General features: G+C 41.5%; 1 protein-coding gene across 1 annotated transcript in view; it reads left to right on the forward strand.

Moving 5' to 3' along the window:
* Positions 1-25,424, forward strand: part of LOC137094871 (protein jagged-1-like) — a 42,206-nt gene that overhangs the window by 6,633 nt on the left and 10,149 nt on the right. Inside the window, exons 2-7 of the mRNA XM_067460790.1 lie at positions 937-1,239; positions 10,147-10,210; positions 11,746-12,000; positions 12,212-12,263; positions 16,970-17,100; positions 20,765-20,884. Coding sequence (XP_067316891.1) covers positions 937-1,239; positions 10,147-10,210; positions 11,746-12,000; positions 12,212-12,263; positions 16,970-17,100; positions 20,765-20,884 — 925 coding nt within the window. The remainder of the gene's footprint in view (positions 1-936; positions 1,240-10,146; positions 10,211-11,745; positions 12,001-12,211; positions 12,264-16,969; positions 17,101-20,764; positions 20,885-25,424) is intronic.

Below are 25,424 nucleotides of genomic sequence, written 5' to 3' on the forward strand. Positions count from 1 at the left end.
GAGCATGTGCAGAGTGCCTTTTCCAAACCATAAGGAATTGGCACAAAGTACATATTCATGGCAAAGGTACCTCTGAGCATTTGCAGAGTGCTATTTACTTGCCATAGGCTTTGCACATTGGTGTAAAGTACATATTCATGACAAAGGTACCTCTGAGGATATAGGTAATTGGTGTGAAGTACATATTCGTGGCAGTGGAACCTCTGAGCATATGCAGAGTGCTTTTTACTTGCCTTAGGCTTTGAACATTAGTGCAAAGTACATATTCATGGCAAGGGTAGCTTTGAGCATATGCAGAGTGCCTTTCCCGAACCATAAGGAATTGGCACAAAGTACATATTCATGGCAAAAGTACCTCTGAGCATATGCAGAGTGCATCTTCCTAACCGTAGGGAGTGATCATTGGTGCAAAGTACATATTCATTGCAAAGGTTCCTCTGAGCATATGTAGAGTGTCTTTTCCGAACTATAGGGATTGATTATTGACGTCAAGTATATATTCATGGCAAAAGTACCTCTGAGCATATGCAGAGTGCCTTTCCCTAACCACATAGGGAGTGATCATTGGTGCAAAGTACATATTTGTAGCAAAGGTACCTCTGAGCATATGCAGAATGCTCTTTGCCTTTTTGGAATGCAGTATGCAATTTGAGTTAAATTGGTTTTTATTTTTGTTTAAAAGTATTATTTCGTTTTAAAAAATTGCCAGTTGCTTGAGAGTTTTGGATACTTGGATTCCGGTTAACCGAGAGTCATAGAATAATAGTCTCCTCTATTTAGTTGTAAGGTGATGGTGGCAGTAGGTGAAATGTAGACTATTTCTACATTTATTACTTCTTTGTTTTTGGGGGTTTTTTTGCCGGTTGCTTGAGAGTTCCGCTTAACCACAAGTCCATTGCATTTCATGCGGCTTCTCCTTGACTATCTCACTTCCAGGTTGCCGAAGCCGTGGGCACCTTTGAGCTCCAGATCCGGTTCATGCGCAACGAGAGGGGCACCTTGGCGGACGGGCGCTGCTGCCGTGGAGGGCTGGAGCCACCCTGCCCCGAGGACGATCCGTGCCGGACTTTCTTCCGCATTTGCCTGAAAGAGTACCAGTTGCGGGTGCAGCCGGGGGGGCCCTGCGTCCTGGGTGCTGCCGCCACCCCCCTCCTCGGGGGCAACACCTTCTCCGCCGGACACCCCAAGCACTCCGACCACAGCCACCGAGTGGTCATGCCCTTCGACTTCGCCTGGCCGGTGAGTGGATTGGGGAAACCCGGTACGGAGAAATGTCTAGTACAGCAGTTCTCAATCTGGGGGTTGCGACCCCTAAGGGGGTCGTGCGGGTGTCAGAAGGATCACGTATTTTCCTTTGGTAATGGTGGTTTTGTGTGGGAAGTTTGGCCCAATTCTGTCGGTGAGAAGAGAGGAAAGAAAAAAAGTAAGACAGGAGCAAAGAAAGAACTGGATAGTCCTTGTGTCTTCTTCCAGTTCTAGGATCTGAGGGAATGATGGATGGATGGATGGATGGAAGGAAGAGAATAAGATAGATACGGTAGATAGATAGATAGATAGATAGATAGATAGATAGATAGATAGATAGGCAGGCAGGCAGGCAGGCAGGCAGGCAGGAAGGAAGGAAGGAAGGAAGGAAGGAAGAGAATAAGACAGACAGACAGGCAGGCAGGCAGGCAGGCAGGCAGGAAGGAAGGAAGGAAGGAAGGAAGGAAGGAAGGAAGGAAGAGAATAAGATAGATAGATAGATAGATAGATAGATAGATAGATAGATAGGCAGGCAGGCAGGCAGGCAGGGAGATAGATAGATAGATAGATAGACCGACCGACCGACCGACCGACCTGGATGGTCCTTGTGTCCTCTTCCAATTCTAGGATCCGAGGGAACGATGGATGGATGGATGGGAGGGAATAAGATAGCTAGATAGAGAGATAGATGGATGGATGGATGGATGGATGGATGGATGGATGGATGGATAGATAGATAGATAGATAGATAGATAGATAGATAGATAGATCCGGATGGTCCTTTTGGCCTCTTCTAATTTTAGGATCTGAGGGAAAGATGGATGGATGGATGGACGGACGGGCGGATAGGCGGATGGAATGGTCCTTATGGCCTCTTCCATTGTTAGTACCCGAGGGATGGATGGAAGGAAGGAAGGAAGGAAGGAAGGAAGGAAGGAAGGGAGGGAGGAAGGAGGAAAGGATGGTCCTTGTGGCCTCTTCCAATTCTAGGATCTGAGGGAATGATGGTTAGTTGGATGGATGGATGGGAGAGAATAAGATAGATAGATAGATAGATAGATAGATAGATAGATAGATAGATAGATCCAGATGTTCCTTTTGGCCTCTTCTAATTTTAGGATCTGAGGGAAACATGGATGGATGGACGGGCGGATGGAATGGTCCTTATGGCCCATTGTTAGTATCCGAAGGATGGATGGAAGGAAGGAAGGATGGATGGATGAATGAAGGAAAGGATGGTCCTTGTGTCCTCTTCCAATTCTAGGATCCGAGGGAACGATGGATAGACGGATGGATGGATGGATGGGAGAGAATAAGATAGATAGATAGATAGATAGATAGATAGATAGATAGATAGATCCAGATGGTCCTTTTGGCCTCTTCTAATTTTAGGATCTGAGGGAAAGATGGATGGACGGGTGGATGGAATGGTCCTTATGGCCTCTTCCATTGTTAGTATCCGAGGGATGGATGGATGGATGGATGGAAGAAGGAAGGAAGGAGGAAAGGATGGTCCTTGTGGCCTTTTCCAATTCTAGGATCCAAGGGAAATATGGATGGATGGAGGAATGAATGAATGAATGAATGAACTGGATGGTCCTTGTGGCCTCTTTTCAATTTTAGGATCCAAGGGAAATATGGATAAATGGATGGATGGAAGGAAGAAAAAAGAAAGAAAGAAAGAAAGAAAGAAAGAAAGAAAGAACAGAATCGTCCTAATGGCCTCTTGAAATTTTAGGATCTGAGGGATGGATGGAAGGAAAAAATGGATGATACTTGTGGCCTTTTCCAATTCTAGGATCCAAGGGAAATATGGATGGATGGATGGATGGATGGAAGGAAGGAAGAATGAACAAACTGGATGGTCCTAGTGAACTCTTCTAATTTTAGGATCCAAGGGAAAGATGGATGAAAGAAAGGAAGAAAGAACTGACTGGTCTTTATGGCTTCTTCCAATTTTAGGATCCGAGGAATGGATGGATGGATGGATGGATGGATGGAAGGAAGGAAGGAAGGGTTTTCAATTCTAGGATCAAAGGGAAGGATGAATGGATGGGTGGATGGATGGATGGATGGATGGATGGATGGATGGATGGAAGAAATGGATGGTCTTTGTGGCCTCTTCCAATTCTAGGATCCAAGGGAAAGATGGATGGACAGATGGATGGAAGAACGAACAAACTGGGTAGTTCTAGTGGCCTCTTCCAATTTTAGGATCTGAAGGAAGGATAGACAGACGGACTGAATGGTCCTTATGGCCTCTTCCAATTTTAAGATCCAAGGGATGGATGGATGGATGGATGGATGGATGGAAGGAATGAATGGATGGTCCTCCTGGCCTCTTCCAATTTTAGGACCCAAGGGAACGATGGATGGATGGATGGATGGGTGGATGGATGGATGGATGGGTGGGTGGAAGGAAGAAATAACAGAATGGTTTTTATGTCTACATCCAATTTTAGGATATGAGGGAGGGATGGATGGATGGAAGGAAGGAATGAATGGATGGTCCTCCTGGCCGCTTCCAATTTTAGGACCCAAGGGAAAGATGGATGGATGGAAGGAAGGAAGGAAGAAATAACAGAATGGTTTTTATGTCTACATCCAATTTTAGGATATGAGGGAGGGATGGATGGATGGATGGATGGATGGATGGATGGATGGAAGGAAGGAAGGAAGGAAGGAAGGAAGGAAGGAAGGAAGAAATGGTCCTTGGCCTTCAAGTTCTAGGATCCAAGGGAAAGATGATGGATGGATGGATGGAAGGAAGGAAGAAATGGATGGTCCTTGGTTTTCCAGTTCTAGGATCCAAGGGAAAGATGATGGATGGATGGATGGAAGGAAGGAAGGAAGGAGGAAATGGATGGTTCTTGGTCTTCCAGTTCTAGGATCCAAGGGAAAGATGATGGATGGATGGGTGGATGAATGGATGGATGGATGGATGGACGAACAAACTGGGTGGTCATAGTGGCCTCCTCCAGTTTTAGGATCCAAGGGAAAGATGGATGGATGGAAGGAAGGAAGATTTTAGTCTGCATCAATAAGAGTCTAGTGTCTAGATCAAGGGAATTCATAGTCCCACTCTATTCTGCTTTGGTCAAATCTCTCTTTGATCTGACCAAAGCACTGGAACCCTGGTGGCGCAGTGGATTAAACCACTGAGCTGCTGAACTTGCTGACCGAAAGGTTGCAGGTTCAAATCCGGGGAGTGGCATGAGCTCCTGCTGTTAGCCCCAGTTTCTGCCAACCTAGCAGTTGAAAAACATGCAAATGTGAGTAGAGCAATAGGTACCGCTCCCGTGGGAAGGTAACGGCACTCCATGCAGTCATGCCGGCCACATGACCTTGGAGGTGTCTACGGACAACGCCGACTCTTCGGCTTAGGAATGGAGATGAGCACCACCGCCCAGAGTCGGACACGACTGGACTTAATGTCAAGGGAAAACCTTTACTTTTACCTTACCCAGGAAGGAGATGGTCAAGCTGGACGTGACCCGAATGGCCAAAGATCTGGGAGCCACAAATCCCTAAAAGGAAATGTGTCGGGAACTGGGCAGGTTTAAGTTGGAGAAGGTTAGAGAGGGACACGATAACAAGATGCAGTGAAGGTGAAATGTTGGGGAAATATTTTTGAAGGATGTAAACAAAGCTTGTATGTTTGCTTGAGCATTGCACGGAGTGCTTGACCCAATGGGGAATTTGGTGAAACCTGGAAACGTGCATTTTCCGTGCTTTCCTCTCTCTGCCGAAGCCTTTTTGGGGTTTGTCTGAATGGCCAGGTTTAAATTATGAAACTGGAGCAGCTGACTTCTCTTTCCAAAGTGGGTCCCAGGTGCAATGCAAATACAGAACCAGATGGGCTTTGCTTATCTTCTTTTCCCCAAAGGACGGGAATTGATGCAGCAGATGCCAAATCGTGCATAAATTCAGCGAGACGGCAACGACGTCAACCAGCTGGCGGCAATTCATTGATTTCTGCAGCAAAGGATGCATCCACATTGCCGAATTAATGCACTTTGACACCACTTTAATGGCTCAATGCCTGTTAAAGTTTGGCTTTGTACCAACACTCTTTGGTAGAAGAGGCTATAAAAACCTTGCAAAACTCTGACTCTGAGACATGGAGTTTAAACCGGTATCGATCTGCATCAATTCTGCGGTGTAGATGCACCCCGAGACTTTCTTTTCCTGTCTTCCTAAACTGGAAGAGCATGTTTTCTTCTTCGTTGTTGATCTCTGCCTCCCAAGGTTGGGTTCGGGGGAAGAGAAATGAGATCGGGAGATAAAGCGCTTAATTAAAGTCTCTCCTTAATTGCGGCAAAGTCCTTTCTCCTCCCTTTGAATTGTAGCTCTCGTTCTCCGCTCCAGCTTCGTAGCTTCTCGCTCAGGAAGTATACATAATAGGTTCTTGTGTGTTTTTTCGGGCTATATGGCCATGTTCTAGAGGCATTCTCTCCTGACGTTTCGCCTGCATCTATGGCAAGCATCCTCACTACCTCTGAGGATGCTTGCCATAGATGCAGGCGAAACGTCAGGAGAAATGCCTCTAGAACATGGCCCTATAGCCCGAAAAAACACACAAGAACCTAGTGATTCCAGCTATGAAAGCCTTCGACAATACAGTATACATAATCTCTATTAGAGCCCCTTATAGAGACCAATACCATCCTGGGATTTGTAGTTTTCGGGGTTCTGTGATAGAATTAAAAATAACTGATCAATCCTAAAGATAATTGGGGTGCAATGATTGCAATTCAACTGAAATTTGCTATAATTGCAATTGGAATTGCAATCACTGCCACTGGAATTGCAGTCACTGCCACTGGGATGACAATCGATGCCACCGTGATTGCAATCAACGCCACTGGAATCATCTGGAATTGCAGTCACCGCCACTGGAATTGCAGTCACCGCCACTGGAATTGCAGTCACCGCCACTGGAATTGCAGTCACCGCCACTGGAATTGCAGTCACTGCCACAGGAATGGCAAAAGATTCCACTGGGATGGTAATTGATGCCACTGGGATTGCACCAACGCCACTAGAATTGCAATCATCGCCACTAGAATTGCAGTCACCGCCACTGGAATTGCAATCACTGCCACTGGCATTGCAATCATCACCATTGGTATTGCAGTCACCCCCACTGGAATTGCAGTCACCGCCACTGGAATTGCAATCGATGCCACTGGGATGGCAATCGATGCCAATGACATGGCAATCGATTCCACTGGGATGGCAACCGATGTTACTGGAATTGCAAGCATCTGGAATGGCAATCACCGCCACTGGAATTGCAGTCACCGCCACTGGAATTGCAATCGATGCCACTGGGATGGCAATCGATGCCAGTGACATGGCAATCGATTCCACTGGGATGGCAACCAATGTTACTGGAATTGCAAGCATCTGGAATGGCAATCACCGCCACTGGAATTGCAGTCACCGCCACTGGAATTGCAGTCACTGCCACTGGGATGGCAATCGATGCCAATGAGATGGCAATTGATGCCACTGGAATTGCAGTCACCTCCATTGGAATTGCAGTCACTTCCACTGGAATTGCAGTCACTGCCACTAGAATGGCAATCGATGCTACTGGGATGCCAATCAACACCACTGGGATTGCAATCAATGCCACTGGAATTGCAATCATCTGGAATTGCAGTCACCGCCACTGGAATTGCAGTCACCGCCACTGGAATTGCAATCGATGCCACTGGGATGGCAATTGATGCCACTGGAATTGCAATCATCTGGAATTGCAATCACCTCCACTGGAATTGCAGTCACTTCCACTGGAATTGCAGTCACTGCCACTAGAATGGCAATCGATGCTACTGGGATGCCAATCAACACCACTGGGATTGCAATCAATGCCACTGGAATTGCAATCATCTGGAATTGCAGTCACCGCCACTGGAATTGCAGTCACTTCCTCTGGAATTGCAGTAACGGCCACTGGAATGGCAATCAACACCACTGGGATTGCAATCAATGCCATTGGAATTGCAATAATTGCTATTGGAATTGCAATCATCACCACTGAAATTGTAATCTCACAAACTCTGGGGATGCTTGCCATAGATGCAGGCGGAACGTCAGGAGAGAATGCCTCTAAAACATGGCCATATAACCCGAAAAAACCTACAACAACCCAGTGATTCCGGCCATGAAAGCCTTCGACAATACATGGAATTGTAATCATTGCAACTGGAATTATTGTGGTTATTATTATTATTATTATTATTATTATTATTTATACCTCACTATACTGTCACACTAATGCAGTTTGACACCACTTGCACTGCCATGGCTTCCATGGGGATTTATAGTTTGGCGAGGCACCAGGAAACATTAAAGACCTTTTGAAACTACAAATGCCAGAATTCCACATTTGTAAACCATGCTAGTTAAAGAAATATCAAACTGCATTCGTACTGCAGTATAGATGCAACCTATGTCTAAGAATTCTGGGACTTGTAGTCCACAAAGGGCAACTTCGTTATGCTCTCATGCCACCCAACGTGACTGTCTTCAAGGGAGGAGCATTGTTCCTTCAAGAAACTGAAACTGAACTGTCCTTATCACCTGGATCAGGGCCCTTCGGGGTTCGTTCTGTTTGCATATGGAGGGGGAGAAATTCAGCATTTAATTAGATATATTTACATATATAAATAGGCCTATTTATGGAAAGGCCTGACACGAAGGCTATAATTTTAAATATTTAATGATGTATAATAAAGCGTGAAACTGAACAATGAGACAAGTGCTATAAGATAATATAGGTTGAATATCACTGGAATTTTTTTTGGATTTGGGAATATTTGCATATGCATAATAATTAGCGATGGGACCCATGTTTACACACAAAATTCATTCATGTTTCATAGGAACATAGTCTGAAGATAATGTTATATATAATATATTTGATATAGAATATGGTATATATTATTAATATATATATATATATCATATTAAATATATATAATATATATATTATAATATATAATAAATAATGTAAGAGTAATATAATATATATATATAATATTACTATTATTAATATTATATAATATATCATATTTAAATATATAATATATTATTTATTATATGTAACAATATATAATAATTTTATATTACATTATATGTATATTATTACTATTATATAATATTCTATATTATACATAATAATATATAATACTATATTATATATTATTAATATTATATATATATCATATTTAAATATATCATATTTATATGTTGTGTTTATATATATTAATAATTTACACTATTTATATATATTGCTAATATAATAATTATCTTAAGAAAGCAAAAAAGAAAGAAATAATTATGCTTTTATTATATTATTTATTATACATAATATTTAATAATATGTATTATATTATATATTATATATTACATTATTAATATAAATTATTAATATTAGATACATATTAAAATATATAGTAATAATATAATATTTATGTATTATATATATTAATAATCTACATTATTTATATATATATTGCTAATATAACAATTATCTTAAAGCAAAAAAGAAAAATAATTATGCTATTATTATATTATTGATTATACATAATATTTAATAATATGTATTATATTTTATATTATATGTTACATTATTAATATATATTATTACTATTATACAATATATAATATTATTTATTAACAATAAATTATTGTAAATTATTATATTAGATACCATATTAAAATATATAGTAATCATATAATATTTATGTATTAGATATATTAATAATCTACATTATTTATATATATATATATAGCTAATATAATAATTATCTTAAGAAAGCAAAAAAGAAAGAAATAATTATTCTTTTATTATATTATTTATTATACATAATATTTAATAATATGTATTATATTATATATTACATTATTAATATATATTATTACTATTATATAATATATAATATTATTTATTAACAATAAATTATTGTAAATTATTATATTAGATACCATATTAAAATATATAGTAATCATATATTTATGTATTATATATATTAATAATCTACATTATATATATATATATATTGCTAATATAATTATCTTAGAGCAAAAAAGAAAGAAATAATTATATTATTATATTATTGATTATACATAATATTTAATAATATGTATTATATTATATATTACATTATAAATATATATTATTACTATTATATAATATATAATATTATTTATTAACAATAAATTATTGTAAATTATTATATTAGATACCATATTAAAATATATAGTAATCATATAATATTTATGTATTATATATTAATAATCTACATTATATATATATATATATATATTGCTAATATAATTATCTTAGAGCAAAAAAGAAAGAAATAATTATATTATTATATTATTGATTATACATAATATTTAATAATATGTATTGTATTATATATTACATTATAAATATATATTATTACTATTATATAATATTATTTATTAATAAATTATTATAAATTATTAATATTATATACCATATCAAAATATATAATATATTTATGTATTATATATGTGTGTGTGTATATATATACACACACACACACATATATATACACATATATAATTCATAAATATATTATGTATTATATATTAATAATTTGTGTTATGAAATGAAGTTTGTATCCATTGAAGCATCAGAGAGCAAAGGGTGTTGATTTCATCTATTTTGATCCCACTTGAACTGCCATGGCTCAATGCTATAGAATCCTAGGAGTTGTGGTTTTACAAGGTCTTTAGTTCTGTTTTCTCTCCAAACTACAAAACTCAGAATTCCATAGCATAGAGCCATGGCATCAAACTGCAATAATTATTCGGTGCAGATGCATCCTCTGTGTAACCCTTCTGCTTTGTCTCTTCCAGCGTTCATACTCTTTGATTCTGGAGGCTTGGGATGCTGCCAATGAATCTGATGTCAACACGCTAGGTAAAAAAGAAATGGATTCTACAATTCATCACAATCCAGGTGGCCATCTGTTGGGAAGGCTTTTGTTGTGTCTCCCTGCCTGTCAAAAGGGGGTTGGATTGGATGGGCTCACTTCCAACTCTAGGATTCTGTGATCCATGATGAGAAACTAGATGGCCATCTGTTGGGAGGGCTTTGATGGTGCCTTCCTCCCGGCAGAACGGGTTGGACTAGACTGGATGGCCTTTGGTGTCGCTAAGATTTTGAATAAATGAACCTTGTGAAACCTCAGCCCTTTCTTCCAATTCTAGATTTCTACAATTCATCACAGACCAGATGGTTATCTGTTGGGAGGGCTCTGATGGTGTCTTCCTCCTGGAAGAAGGGGTTGGACTGGATAGCATTTGCGGTCGCTAAGATTTTGAATAAATGAACCCTGTGAAACTCAAACCTTTCTTCCAACTCTAGAATTCTACAATTCATCACAGATCAGATGGCCATCTGTTGGGAGGGCTTTGATGGTGTCTTCCTCCCGGCAGAAGGGCTTGGACTGGTTGGCCTTTGAGGTCGCTAGGATTTTGAATAAATGAACCTTGTGAAACTTTAACCCTTTCTTCCAACTCTAGAATTCTACAATTCATCCCAGACCAGAAGGCCATCTGTTGGGAGAGCTTTTGTTGTGTCTTCCTGCCTGTCAAAAGGGGGTTGGACTGGATGGGGTCCCTTCCAACTCGAGGATTCCGTGACCCATTAGAGACTAGATGGCCATCTGTTGGGAGGGCTTCCTCCTGGCAGAAGGGGTTGGACTGGATGGCCTTTGGGTTCCCTTCCAACTCGAGGATTCTCTGACCCATTTGAGACTAGATGTCCATCTGTTGGGAGGGCTTTGATGGCGTCTTCCTCCTGGCAGAAGGGGTTGGACCGGATGTCCTTTGGGGGTCCCTTCCAACTCGAGGATTCTGTGACCCGTTAGAGACTGGATGGCCATCTGTTGGGAGGGCTTTGATGGTGCCTTCCTCCTGGCAGAAGGGGTTGGACTGGATGGCCTTTGGGGTCACTAGGCTGTTGAATAAATGAACCCTGTGAAACTTCAACCCTTTCTGCCAACTCTAGAATTCTACAATTCATCCCAGACCAGAAGGCCATCTGTTGGGAAGGCTTTTGTTGTGTCTCCCTGCCTGTCAAAATGGGGTTGGACTGGATGGGGTCACTTCCAACTCTAGGATTCTGTGATCCATGATGCCTTCTGTTGGGAGGGCTTTGATGGTGTCTTCCTCCTGGCAGAAGGGGTTGGACTGGATGGCCTTTGGGGTTCCTTCCAACTCGAAGATTCTGTGACCCATTAGAGACTAGATAGCCATCTCTTGGGAGGGCTTTGATGGTGCCTTCCTCCTGGCAGAAGGGGTTGGACTGGATGGCCTTCGGGGTCCCTTCCAACTCGAGGATTCCGTGACCCATTAGAGACCAGATGGCCATCTGTTGGGAGGGCTTTGATGGTGCCTTCCTCCTGGAAACCTTAACCCTTTGTTCCCTGCCCTCCTCCTCCCTTTTCCCAGGAGCCGGTCAGCTGGTAGAACGGGTGACTCGGTCAGGGATGCTGAACCCGAGCGAGGGTTGGCAAGACCTGCGGCACCACGGCCGGGGCGTGTTGCTGGACTTCCGGTTGCGTGTGCGCTGCCAGGAGCACTATTACGGTCCGGCGTGCAACCTCTTGTGCCGGCCTCGTGACGACTTCTTCGGGCATCACGGCTGCGACGCCGCGGGCAACAAGGTCTGTCTGGACGGATGGACAGGAGACGAGTGTAAACAAGGTATGTCCGAGGAAGGATCTGTTTAGGCAAACTTGGGCCCTCCAGGTGTTTTGGACTTCAACTCCCACAATTCCTAACAGCCTACCGGCTGTTAGGAATTGTGGGAGTTGAAGTCCAAAACACCTGGAGGGCCCAAGTTTGCACATGCTGTTCATATTTAATTCTAATAACAATAATAATTCTTCCTTCTTTCTTTCTTTCTTTCTTGCAGCGGTGTGTCGCCAAGGGTGTCACGGGTTTTGTGAGGAACCTGGTGAGTGCAGGTAAGCCAAAGAGAGGAAGGGGCTGGAGACACCTCCCCATTCCTCACGTAAATCCAAAACATTAGGAAAATAGACAGAGGTCCATACTATATTTCTTCCCCCAACTTCGAGACCGGTACTACATCTCTTTTCCCAGCCTTTTCAACTTAATAGTTTTTTGTTTCTATAGGTTTTACCACTTGCGTTTTTAGCTGCTCCGAAATGCTGGAGTTTCTATTCCAAAGGAACAGAGATTAGTGCAAGTTGGGAACTAGGGAAGTTGGGAAGTTAGGAAACTTAGGAAGTTGGAAACTTAGGAAGTTGGGAACTAGTTAAGTTGTGAAGTTGAGATATTGGGAAGTCAACGAACTTGGGAAGTTGGGAAGTTAGAAAATTCTGAATTTGCCAACTTGCCATCTTACCAACTTGCCAACTTCCCACTTGCCACTTTCCCTTCCTAACTTGCCAACTTCCTAACTTGCCAACTTCCCAACTTCCTACATTACCACCTTGCCAACATGCCAACTTCCCAACTTCCTAACTTGCCAATTTCCCTACTTCCTAACCTGCAGCTTGCCACCTTCCTAATTTACCAACTTCCTAATTTACTAACTTCCCAATTTACTAACTTCCCACCTTCCCAACTTCCCAGCTTCCTACATTACCACCGTGCCAACATGCCACCTTCCCAACTTCCTAATTTGCCACCTTCACAACTTTACACCTTCCTAACTTGCCAACTTCCTAGCTTGCCAATTTCCCTACTTCCTAACCTGCAGCTTTCCAACTTCCTAACTTGCCACCTTTCCAATTTGCCAACTTCCTGATTTGCTAACTTTCCACCTTCCTAACTCCCTAACTTGCCAACATGCTACCTTCCTAATTTCCTAATTTGCCACCCTCCTAACTTGCCAACTTCATAACTTGCCAATATCCCTACTTCCTAACCTCCAACTTCCCAACTTCCTAACCTGCCACCTTCCCAATTTGCCAGTTTCATAACTTGTCACCTTCCTAACTCGTAAACATCCTAACTTGCCAATTCCCCCACTTGCTAACCTGCAGCTTCCCAACTTCCTAGCTTGCCACCTTTCCAATTTGCCAACTTCCTAATTTGCTAACTTCCCACCTTCCCAACTCTCTAACTTGCCAGCATGCCACCTTCCCAATTTCCTAACATGCCACCTTCCTAATTTTCTAATTTGCCACCCTCCTAACTTGCCAATTTCCCTACTTCCTAGCCTCCAGCTTCCCAACTTCCTAACTTGCCACCTTTCCAATTTGCCAACTTCCTAATTTGCTAACTTCCCACCTTCCCAACTCCCTAACTTCCTAACTTGCCAGCATGCCACCTTCCTAACTTCCTAACATGCCACTTTCCTAATTTCCTAATTTGCCATCCTCCTAACTTGCCAATTTCTCTATTTCCTAACCTGAAACTTCCCAACTTTCTAACCTGCCACATTCCCAATTTGCCAATTTCCTAACTTGCCACCTTCCTAACTTGCAAACTTCCTAACTTGCCAATTTTCCAACTTCCCAACTTCCTACCTTGTCACCTTCCCAATTTGACAATTTCCTAACTTGCCACCTTCCTAACTTGCAAACTTCCTAACTTGCCAATTTTCCAACTTCCTAACTTGCCATCTTCCCAATTTGGCAATTTCCTAACTTGCCACCTTCCTAACTTGCAAACTTCCTAACTTGCCAATTTTCCAACTTCCTAACCTGCCACATTCCCAATTTGGCAATTTCCTAACTTGCCACCTTCCTAACTTGCAAACTTCCTAACTTGCCAATTTTCCAACTTCCTAACCTGCCACCTTCCCAATTTGGCAATTTCCTAACTTGCTACCTTCTCAGTTTCCCACCTTGACACCTTCCTAACTTTCCAACTTCTGAATTTGCTTATTTCCCAACTTCCTAATTTGCTAACTTCCCACCTTGCTAAATTATCAACTTCCCAACTGCGTTCAGCTGCGTTCAGCTACAATTTGGGTCACTTTGCATTAATTTTCCACACACAGTGAAGTCCTTTTGAAGGCAAATCCCATCATCCAGGCGACATCCAGCCAAGTTCAGCCCTTCCCTGCAGTCAGATTGGGGTCCTCAAGCCCAGCCCAGCTGGGAAGTTAGGAAAGGGTTGACTCCCCTCCAGGGGAATGAAGTCACCCGTTGGATTCAAGGTCTGACGCGGCTGGGGTGCGGCAGTCGGGAAATGGGTTTGTGGGCCACCCAGGTTTTGGACGAGGAAAGCTTGGCACGGGACAGAAACCTGGCTGGCACACCCACCCACCCACCCACTCCCATTCAGCTGGGGCCCCGGGGTGAGCCATCCAAATAAATAAACTCTGAAGACATCATGGTGACGTCAAGCTTCGGCTACGAGTCAGAGACAGCTTAATTTATTCTAGCAAAGCCTAGAAAAGTTGCTTTTTTTACACTTTTTTGCTGGGATTTTCTATTGTCTGGAGCTTTGGATTTTCTGTAGTCTTAGTTTAAGACTTGGAGTCTCTTTCAAGGGGGGAGATAATAATAATAATAATAATAATAATAATAATAATAATAATAATGTTTTTATGGTGTTCTCAACTATGTTGTGCCCTACCTCAAGGTGTAAGAAGAGGTGGGTAGTAAATAAAATTAATAATAATAATAATCTATATAAATAAAAATGTAATGTTGGTTTGTGGGATTAACATAGGTAACTCAAAACCACTTGACGAATTGCCACCAAATTTGGACACTACACCCCTAACAGACCAACGAGTGACCATCACTCATAAAATTTGCCCCAAAACAGTGGAAAGGACTTAAACACCCCCCCCCCCCAAAAAGCTAAATGATGAAAAACTAAATGACAATACAGAAAAAGGGCAGGGAAGGAAGGAGAGAAAGAAGATAAGAAAGAAAGAGAGAAAGAGGGAGGGAAAGAGAGAGGGAAGGAAAGAAAGAGGTAGAGAAAGAAGAAACGAGAAGGAAAAGAAAAGGAGGGAAGAAAGGAAAGAGGTAGAGAAGGAAGGAAGGAGAGAAGGAAAGAAAATATGGGAAGGAAGGAAAGAGGGAGCAAAGGAAGGAGGGAAAGAAGGAAAGAAAGAGGGAGAGAAGGAAAGAGATAAGGAAGGCAGGAAAGAGGTAGAGAAGGAAGGAAGGAGAGAAAGAAAGAAAAAAAGGAAAGGAAGGAAAGAGGAAGCGAAGGAAGGATGGAAAGAAGGAAAGAAAGAGTGAGAGAAGGATTAGAAAGAAAGAAGGATAGACAGAAGGAAGGAAAGAGGTATAGAAGGAAGAAAGAAGAGGAAAAGGGGGAAAGAAAAAGGGAGAGGAAAGAAAATAAGGGAAGGAAGGAAAGAGGGAGTGAAGGAAGGAGGGAGAGAAGGAAAGAGAAAGAAGGAAGGGTAGACAGAAGGAAGGAAAGAGGTAGAGAAAGAAGAAAGGAGAAGGGAAAGAAAAGGGGGAAAGAAAGGAAAGAGGTAGAGAAGGAAGGAAGGAGAGAAGGAAAGAAAATAAGGGAAGGAAGGAAAGAGGGAGGGAAGGAAGGAGGGAAAGAAGGAAAGAAAGAGGGAGAGAAGGAAAGAGATAAGGAAGGTAGGAAAGAGGTGGAGAAAGGAGAAAGGAGAAGGAAAAGAAAAGGGGGAAAGAAAGGAAAGAGGTAGAGAAGGAAAGAAGGAGAGAAAACAAGGGAAGGAAAGAAAGAGGGAGAGAAGGAAAGAGAGAAAGAAGGAAGGATAGACAGAAGGAAGGAAAGAGGTAGAGAAGGAAGGAAGGAGAGAGAAAAAGAAAATAAGGGAAGGAAGGAAAGAGGGAGAGAAGGAAGGAGGGAAAGAAGGAAAGAATGAGGGAGAGAAGGAAAGAGAGAAAGAAGGAAAGAAAGAGGGGGAGAACGAAAGAGAGAAAGAAGGGAGGGTAGACAGAAGGAAAAGGAAAGAGGTAGAGAAGGAAGGAAGGAAGGAAAGAAGGAAGGAGAGAAGGAAAGAAAATAAGGGAAGGAAGGAAAGAGGGAGTGAAGGAAGGAGGGAAAGAAGGAAAGAAAGAAAGAAAGAAAGAAAGAAAGAGGGAGAGAAGGAAAGAGAGAAGGAAGGAAAGAGGTAGAGAAGGAAGGAAGGAGAGAAAGGGAAAGAAGGAAAGAAGGAGAGAAGGAAGGAGAGAAGGAAGGAAAGAGTAGAGAAGGAAGGAAGGAGAGAAGGAAAGAAAATAAGGGAAGGAAGGAAAGAGGGAGCGAAGGAAGGAGGGAAAGAAGGAAAGAAAGAGGGAGAGAAGGAAAGAGAGAAGGAAGGAAAGAGGTAAAGAAGGAAGGAAGGAGAGAAAGAAACCAAAAATGGAAAGAGGGAGCGAAGGAAGGAGGGAAAGAAGGAAAGAAAGAGGTAGAGAAGGAAGAAAGGAGAGGAAAAAAGGAGAGGTTGCTTTTCTTCTCGCCTAATGGTTTATTCTTTCCATTGAGCTCTCAGGTGCTTTTGAAGGTACCTAAGACAGGTCTCTGTCCAAAGGTGCTTTCAATAGGAAAGTCAATATAGAAATCTTGAGTTCAATTGTTTCGTCAATAATAAAATTCAGCCAGGAGATTGCATCAGCCGACAGGTTGCATCAGCTTTGTTTTTAATCTCTCTTAATTATTTTTTTACTATTTTAAGTTGTCTGTATTGCACACCAGCTTGAAAATCTTCCAATATAGGGTGGGATATTTATGAATGAATTGTTCAGCCAATGATAAACTTCCGCTTTCTTCCCAGCTGTAATTACGGCTGGAGGGGAACCCTCTGCGACGAATGCATCCCCTTCCCGGGTTGCGTCCATGGGAGCTGCACCGAGCCGTGGAAGTGCGACTGCGAGACCAACTGGGGAGGACTTCTGTGTGACAAAGGTAAGAGTATAGAAGGGACCCCAAAGGCCATCCAGTCTGACTCCCTTCACATCTATGAAGGAAGACACAATCCAATCCCTCCCAACAGATGGCCATTCACCCTCTGCTTAAGAATCTCCAGAGAAGGTGACTGCACTGAGGTCTGACCAAAGCAGAAGTGAGACAATGACTTCTCTTCATCGACTACTCCCAGTAGTTGTTATTATGTTCACCTCTGGATCAGAAGGTAGCAATTGTACTAGAAGGCCCCTGTTGTATGCCAGCCTGTGATTGTGTCTGATGCTCGTGATGGGAATGATACTCAAGATGATGTTCATGCTGGAAATGATGTTCATGTCGATGTGCATAATGGGAATGGGGATGATGTTGCTGGGGATGAGGGTTTGCCCGGGCTGGAGTTAAGTTCAGAAGAGAGGCCTGAGGAAGGCCACATTCCTGGGAGAGACCTTTCACCGCTTTTCTCAGAGCAGCAGTCTGGAAATGATGCTGAGATTACTGTGCCAGGTGCAGAAGGGAGGGATAGTGAAACCTCGAACAGATAGCAAAGTTTTAGTAAATAGAACTTTCAGAATCTCAGGTGCTCTGCTCGTTTACAACCAAAGAAAGATAATAAACCGTTAACTAGTGGGAAAGTGACAAAACTTTCCTGTCAGTTTTGGCCTTTGGAAAGAAGAAGAAGAAGAAGAAGAAGAAGAAGAAGAAGAAGAAGAAGAAGAAGAAGAAGAAGAAGAATAGAAGTAGAAGTAGAAGTAGAAGTAGAAGTAGAAGTAGAAGTAGAAGTAGAAGTAGAAGAAGTAGAAGTAGAAGTAGTAGAAGAAGAAGTAGAAGAAGACGAAGAAGACGAAGTAGAAGAAGACGAAGTAGAAGAAGACGAAGTAGAAGAAGAAGAAGTAGTAGAAGTAGAAGAAGGAGAGGGAGGAGTAGAAGAAGTAGAAGTAGTCGTCGTTGTAGTAGTAGAAGAAGAAGAAGAAGAAGAAGAAGTAGAAGAAGAAGAAGTAGAAGAAGAAGAAGTAGAAGTAGTAGAAGAAGAAGTAGTAGAAGAAGTAGAAGTAGTAGAAGAAGTAGTAGAAGAAGTAGTAGTAGTAGAAGTAGTAGTAGAAGTAGTAGTAGAAGTAGTAGTAGAAGTAGAAGAAGAAGTAGAAGAAGTAGAAGAAGTAGAAGAAGAAGAAGTAGAAGAAGAAGTAGAAGAAGTAATAGAAGTAGAAGAAGAAGTAGAAGAAGAAGTAGTAGAAGAAGACGAAGTAGAAGAAGTAGTAGAAGAAGAAGTAGTAGTACAAGAAGAAGAAGGAGAAGGAGGAGTAGAAGTAGTAGTCGTAGTAGTAGTAGTAGTAGTAGTAGAAGAAGGAGAAGAAGAAGAAGTAGAAGAAGAAGAAGTAGAAGAAGAAGAAGTAGAAGTAGTAGAAGAAGAAGTAGTAGTAGTAGAAGAAGGAGAAGAAGAAGAAGTAGAAGAAGTAGTAGTAGAAGAAGTAGTAGTAGTAGAAGAAGTAGTAGTAGTAGAAGAAGTAGAAGAAGTAGAAGAAGTAGTAGAAGAAGAAGAAGTAGAAGAAGAAGAAGAAGTAGAAGAAGAAGAAGTAGAAGAAGAAGAAGTAGAAGAAGAAGAAGAAGAAGAAGTAGAAGAAGAAGAAGAAGTAGAAGAAGAAGAAGTAGAAGAAGAAGAAGAAGAAGAAGAAGAAGTAGAAGAAGAAGAAGGGACTTGGGGTGGCTTACATGGGCCTTACAGAATGTGGATAGGGAGGGTACCAGCCAAATCTCCCTGAGGAGGGAGTTCCAGAGACGAGAGGCCACCACCGAGAATGCCCTTTCCCTCGTCCCCACCAACTGCGCCTGAGGCGGGGATGGGAGCGAGAGAAGAACCTCCCCAGAAGATCTTAAAGACCGTGTGGGCTTGTAGTGGAAGATGCGGTCACAAAGATAGGCAGGTCCTGAACCGTTTAATTAATTTTCGACACCATAAAAATCTCCAGCAGCATGCAAAAGAATGAGGAAGTACTCCATCTGTGTGAGAAGCAGACAGTGAAGCGACAGCTCCCCCAGTGGCCAGAAAGGGTTTATGAAGGGTTTATAATTACAATAATCTTTATTTATACTCCACCTCTAACTCCCCAGAGGGGACTTGGGGTGGCTAACATGAGGCCAAGCCCAAAGATACAATACAGCAAAATAAAATAAAATACAAAACAACAATAAAATAAATAAATAAAATTCAAAACCCAAGATAATCCATCAACAGCTTGCATTCTCTGATGAATCTCCTTTGGGGTGACACCTTCTGCTGTCAAGAATTCAATGACTGCACGTTGCTTAAGTCACATTGACCGACCGTCTGCGCAGGATTCCATACTTCGCACTTTAACAACCCAACTGTTCAATGCTAAGGCTTCCCACCAAAATGGAATTGTAGAGGAGAGTCTACTGAACAAGCCAGTACCTGCCGCATACCAATACTGCTATCTGTTGAGGGTTTACGAAGGTGGAGGCATTACATTTCACTTTAACAACACAACCGTTCAATGCTAAGGCTTCCCGCCAAAATGGAACTGTAGAAGAGAGTCTACTGAACAAGCCAGTACCTGCTGCATACCAGTACTGCCATCCGTTAAGGAGTTACGAAGGTGGAGGCATTACTTTTCACTTTAACAACACAACCGTTGAATGCTAAGGCTTCCTACCAAAATGGAACTGTAGAGGAGAGTCTACTGAACAAGCCAGTACCTGCTGCATACCAGTACTGCCATCTGTTGAGGAGTTACGAAGGTGGAGGCATTACTTTTCACTTTAACAACACAACCATTCAATGCTAAGGCTTGCTGCCAAAATGGAACTGTAGAGGAGAGTCTACTGAGCAAGCCAGTACCTGCCGCATACCAGTACTGCCATCCGTTGAGGAGTTACGAAGGGGGAGGCATTACTTTTCACTTTAACAATACAACCGTTCAATGCTAAGGCTTCCCGCCAAAATGGAACTGTAGAGGAGAGTCTACTGAACAAGCCAGTACCTGCCGCATACCAGTACTGCCATCCGTTGAGGAGTTACGAAGGTGGAGGCATTACCTCTCACTTTAACAACACAACCGTTGAATCCTAAGGCTTCCCACCAAAATGGAACTGTAGAGGAGAGTCTACTGAACAAGCCAGTACCTGCTGCATACCAGTACTGCCATCTGTTGAGGAGTTACGAAGGTGGAGGCATTACTTTTCACTTTAACAACACAACCATTCAATGCTAAGGCTTCCCGCCAAAATGGAACTGTAGAGGAGAGTCTACTAAACAAGCCAGTACCTGCCGCATACCAGTACTGCCATCCGTTGAGGAGTTACGAAGGTGGAGGCATTACCTTTCACTTTAACAACACAACCGTTCAATGCTAAGGCTTCCCGCCAAAATGGAACTGTAGAGGAGAGTCTACTGAACAAGCCAGTACCTGCTGCATACCAGTACTGCCGTCTGTTGAGGGGTTACGAAGGTGGAGGCGTTACTTTTCATTCAACCCTCCTATGTACTAATGGACCTGTAAAAATCCAAAATCCAAGACAATCCAGGAACTTTAAAATTCCTGGATTTTCTTGGATTTTGGATTTTTACTGCTTTTTCTTTTTACTGCTTTGCCTACTTATATTCCACAATAAACTGCTTGCTGATTTTATTTCCCTCAACTTTGTCTAGATCTGAACTATTGTGGGTCGCATTCCCCATGCCAAAACGGAGGCACCTGTGCCAACAAGGAGCCCAACGAGTACGAGTGCCTCTGCCTGGAGGGTTTCAGCGGCCGGAACTGTGAGAACGGTGAGCACCAAAAAGTAATCATCAGTTTTCAAAACCCTTTGAATTCCTTTTTGAAAAGCAAACAACGCCAAAGCTTCCAGCGATGGAAAGGAAAAACTTGGGGTGCTGTGAAATGCATGTACTTGAATTGCCTTGGTTCACTGCTGTGGAGTCATGGGGGGTGTAGTTTTCCAAGGTCTTTTATTATTACTATTTACAGTATTTATATTCCTCCCTTGATGGAGTACTTCCTCATTCTCTTGCATGCTGCTGGAGAATTTTATGGCGTTGTAAATTAGTTAAATTACCCTCCAATGTTATGGAGTCATGTGGGATGTAGTTTTCCAAGGTCTTTTATTATTATTATTTACAGTATTTATATTCCTCCCTTGATGGAGTACTTCCTCATTCTTTTGCATGCTGCTGGAGAGTTTTATGGCGTTGTAAATTAGTTAAATTAGCCTCCAATGTTATGGAGTCATGTGGGATGTAGTTTTCCAAGGTCTTTTATTATTATTATTTACAGTATTTATATTCCTCCCTTGATGGAGTACTTCCTCATTCTTTTGCATGCTGCTGGAGAATTTTATGGCGTTGTAAATTAGTTAAATTAGCCTCCAATGTTATGGAGTCATGTGGGATGTAGTTCTTCAAGGTCTTTTATTATTATTATTTACAGTATTTATATTCCTCCCTTGATGGAGTACTTCCTCATTCTTTTGCATGCTGCTGGAGAATTTTATGGCATTGTAAATTAGTTAAATTAGCCTCCAATGTTATGGAGTCATGTCGGATGTAGTTTTCCAAGGTCTTTTATTATTACTATTTACAGTATTTATATTCCTCCCTTGATGGAGTACTTCCTCATTCTTTTGTATGCTGCTGGAGAATTTTATGGCGTTGTAAATTAGTTAAATTAGCCTCCAATGTTATGGAGTCATGTGGGATGCGGTTTTCCAAGGTCTTTTACTATTATTATTTACAGTATTTATATTCCGCCCTTCTCACCCCACGGGACACACAGCGGATCACAATGCACATATACATAGCAAACATTCAGTGCCATAGACACACAACATATACAGACAGACACACAGAGGCTATTTAACTTTCCAGCTTCATAAGGGTATGTTTCAAATTCCGGCCACTGGGGGAGCTGTTGCTTCACCGTCCACTTGTGACACCGATGGAGTACTTCCTCATTCTTTTGCACTGCTGCTGGAGAATTTTATGGCATTGTAAATTAGTTAAATTATCCTCCAATGTTATGGGGTCATGTCGGATATAGTTTTCCAAGGTCTTTTATTATTATTTACAGTATTTATATTCCTCCCTTGATGGAGTACTTCCTCATTCTTTTGCATGCTGCTGGAGAATTTTATGACATCGTAAATTAGTTAAATTAGCCTCCAATGTTATGGAGTCATGCAGGATGTAGTTTTCCAAGGTCTTTTATTATTATTATTTACAGTATTTATATTCCTCCCTTGATGGAGTACTTCCTCATTCTTTTGCATGCCGCTGGAGAATTTTATGGCATTGTAAATTAGTTAAATTAGCCTCCAATGTTATGGAGTCATGTGGGATGTGGTTTTCCAAGGTCTTTTATTATTATTATTTACAGTATTTATATTCCTTCCTTCCCACCCCGCAGGGGACTCAGAGCAGATCACAATGTACATATACATCACAAACATTCAATACCATAGACACACAACATATATAAGCAGACACACAGAGGCTATTTAACTTTCCAGCTTCATGAGGGTATGTTTCGAATTCCGGCCACTGGGGGAGCTGTTGCTTCACCATCCACTTGTGACACCGATGGAGTACTTCCTCATTCTTTTGCACTGCTGCTGGAGAATTTTATGGCATTGTAAATTAGTTAAATTATCCTCCAATGTTATGGAGTCATGTGGGATGTAGTTCTCCAAGGTCTTTTATTATTATTTACAGTATTTATATTCCTCCCTTGATGGAGTACTTCCTCATTCTTTTGCATGTTGTTGGAGAATTTTATGGCGTTGCAAATTAGTTAAATTAGCCTCCAGTGTTATGGACTCATGTGGGATGTAGTTTTCCAAGGTCTTTTATTATTATTATTTACAGTATTTATATTCCGCCCTTCTCACCCCACGGGACACACAGCGGATCACAATGCACATATACATTGCAAACATTCATTGCCATAGACACAACATATATAGATAGGCACCCAGAGGCTATTTAACTTTCCAGCTTCATGAGGGTATGTTTTGAATTCCGGCCACCGGGGGAGCTGTTGCTTCACCGTCCACTTGTGACACTGACGGAGTACTTCCTCATTCTTTTGCATGCTGCTGGAGAATTTTATGGCATTGTAAATTAGTTAAATTATCCTCCAATGTTATGGAGTCATGTGGGATGTAGTTTTTCAAAGTCTTTTATTATTATTTATAGTATTTATATTCCTCCCTTGATGGAGTACTTCCTCATTCTTTTGCATGCTGCTGGAGAATTTTATGGCGTTGTAAATTAGTTAAATTAGCCTCCAATGTTATGGAGTCATGTGGGATGCAGTTTTCCAAGGTCTTTTATTATTATTATTTACAGTATTTATATTCCTCCCTTGATGGAGTACTTCCTCATTCTTTTGCATGCTGCTGGAGAATTTTATGGCGTTGTAAATTAGTTAAATTAGCCTCCAATGTTATGGAGTCATGTGGGATGTAGTTTTCCAAGGTCTTTTATTATTATTATTTACAGTATTTATATTCCTCCCTTGATGGAGTACTTCCTCATTCTTTTGCATGCTGCTGGAGAATTTTATGGCGTTGTAAATTAGTTAAATTAGCCTCCAATGTTATGGAGTCATGTGGGATGTAGTTTTCCAAGGTCTTTTATTATTATTATTTACAGTATTTATATTCCTCCCTTGATGGAGTACTTCCTCATTCTTTTGCATGCTGCTGGAGAATTTTATGGCGTTGTAAATTAGTTAAATTAGCCTCCAATGTTATGGAGTCATGTGGGATGTAATTTTCCAAAGTCTATTATTATTATTATTATTATTATTATTTACAGTATTTATATTCCTTCCTTCCCACCCCGCAGGGGACTCAGAGCAGATCACAATGTACATATACATCACAAACATTCAATGCCATAGACACACAACATATATAAACAGACACACAGAGGCTATTTAACTTTCCAGCTTCATGAGGATATGCTTCAAATTCCGGCCACCGGGGGAGCTGTTGCTTCACAGTCCAAACTTGGCACATATAACCGCCGTGACCAACTTAAAATACTGGTGGGGTTTGGGGACAGGGAATTGAACAAGGATAATGGGACTTATAGCCCACCAACACCCAGAGAACTGTGAATCATGGCCACAGATGATGGATCTTGACCAAACTTGGCACATATAACCATTGTGACTAACTTAAAATAAAGGTGTGGTTTGGAGGCGGGGGATCGAGCAAGGATGATGGGACTTATAGTCCACCAACACCCAGAAATCTGTGAATCATGGACACAGATGATGGATCTTAACCAAACTTGGCACATATAACCATAGCAATTGACTTAAAATACTGGTGGGGTTTGGGAACAGGGGATTGACCAAGGATGATGGGATTTTTAGTCCACCAATACCCAGAGAACTGTGAATCATGGTCACAGATTATGGATCTTTAGCAAACTTGGCACATATAACCATGATGACCAACTTAGAATACAGGTGTGGTTTGAGAGTGGGGAATTGAGCATGGATGATGGGACTTATAGTCCACCAACACCCAGAGAACTACGAATCATGGCCACAGATGATGGATCTTTAGCAAACTTGGCACATATAACCATGATGACCAACTTAAAATACAGGTGTGGTTTGGAGGCAGGGAATCGAGCAAGGATGATGGGACTTAGAGTCCACTAACACCCAGAGAACTATGAATCATGTATCTTGACCAAAGTTGGCACATATAACCATTGCGATGGACTTAAAATACAGCTGGGGTTTGGAGACCGTGGATTGACCAAGGATGATGGGACTTATAGTCCACCAATACCCAGAGAACTGTGATTCATGGTCACAGATGATGGATCTTTAACAAACTTGACACATATAACCATTGTGGGCGACTTAAAATACTGGTGGGGTTTGGGGACAGGGGATTGACTAAGGATTATGGGACTTATAGTCAACCAACACCCAGAGAAACGTGTTATGGCCACTGATCTTGACCATATTTATTTATTTATTTACTTTATTTGTATACCGCTGTTCTCAGCCCTTAGGCGACTCAACTTAAAATACCGGCGGACTTTCAGCAGGGATTGGTGCAGGATGATGGGAGCTGTAGTCCACCCCTATCCAAAGACCCACATCCAGAGTGCCATGTGTATTTCTAATGGGACCATTCATAACTGTGACATCCATAACCACACAATGACTATTTCTAATATCTATCATTACAATGGATAGGAATTGTGGGAGTTGTAGTCCAAAACACCTGGAGGGCCAAAGTTTGCCCATATCTTGTTTAGAACCTAAAAATATATATCAAATAGA

The sequence above is a fragment of the Anolis sagrei genome, chromosome X (assembly GCF_037176765.1).
Source record: "Anolis sagrei isolate rAnoSag1 chromosome X, rAnoSag1.mat, whole genome shotgun sequence".
Lineage (NCBI taxonomy): Eukaryota > Metazoa > Chordata > Lepidosauria > Squamata > Dactyloidae > Anolis > Anolis sagrei.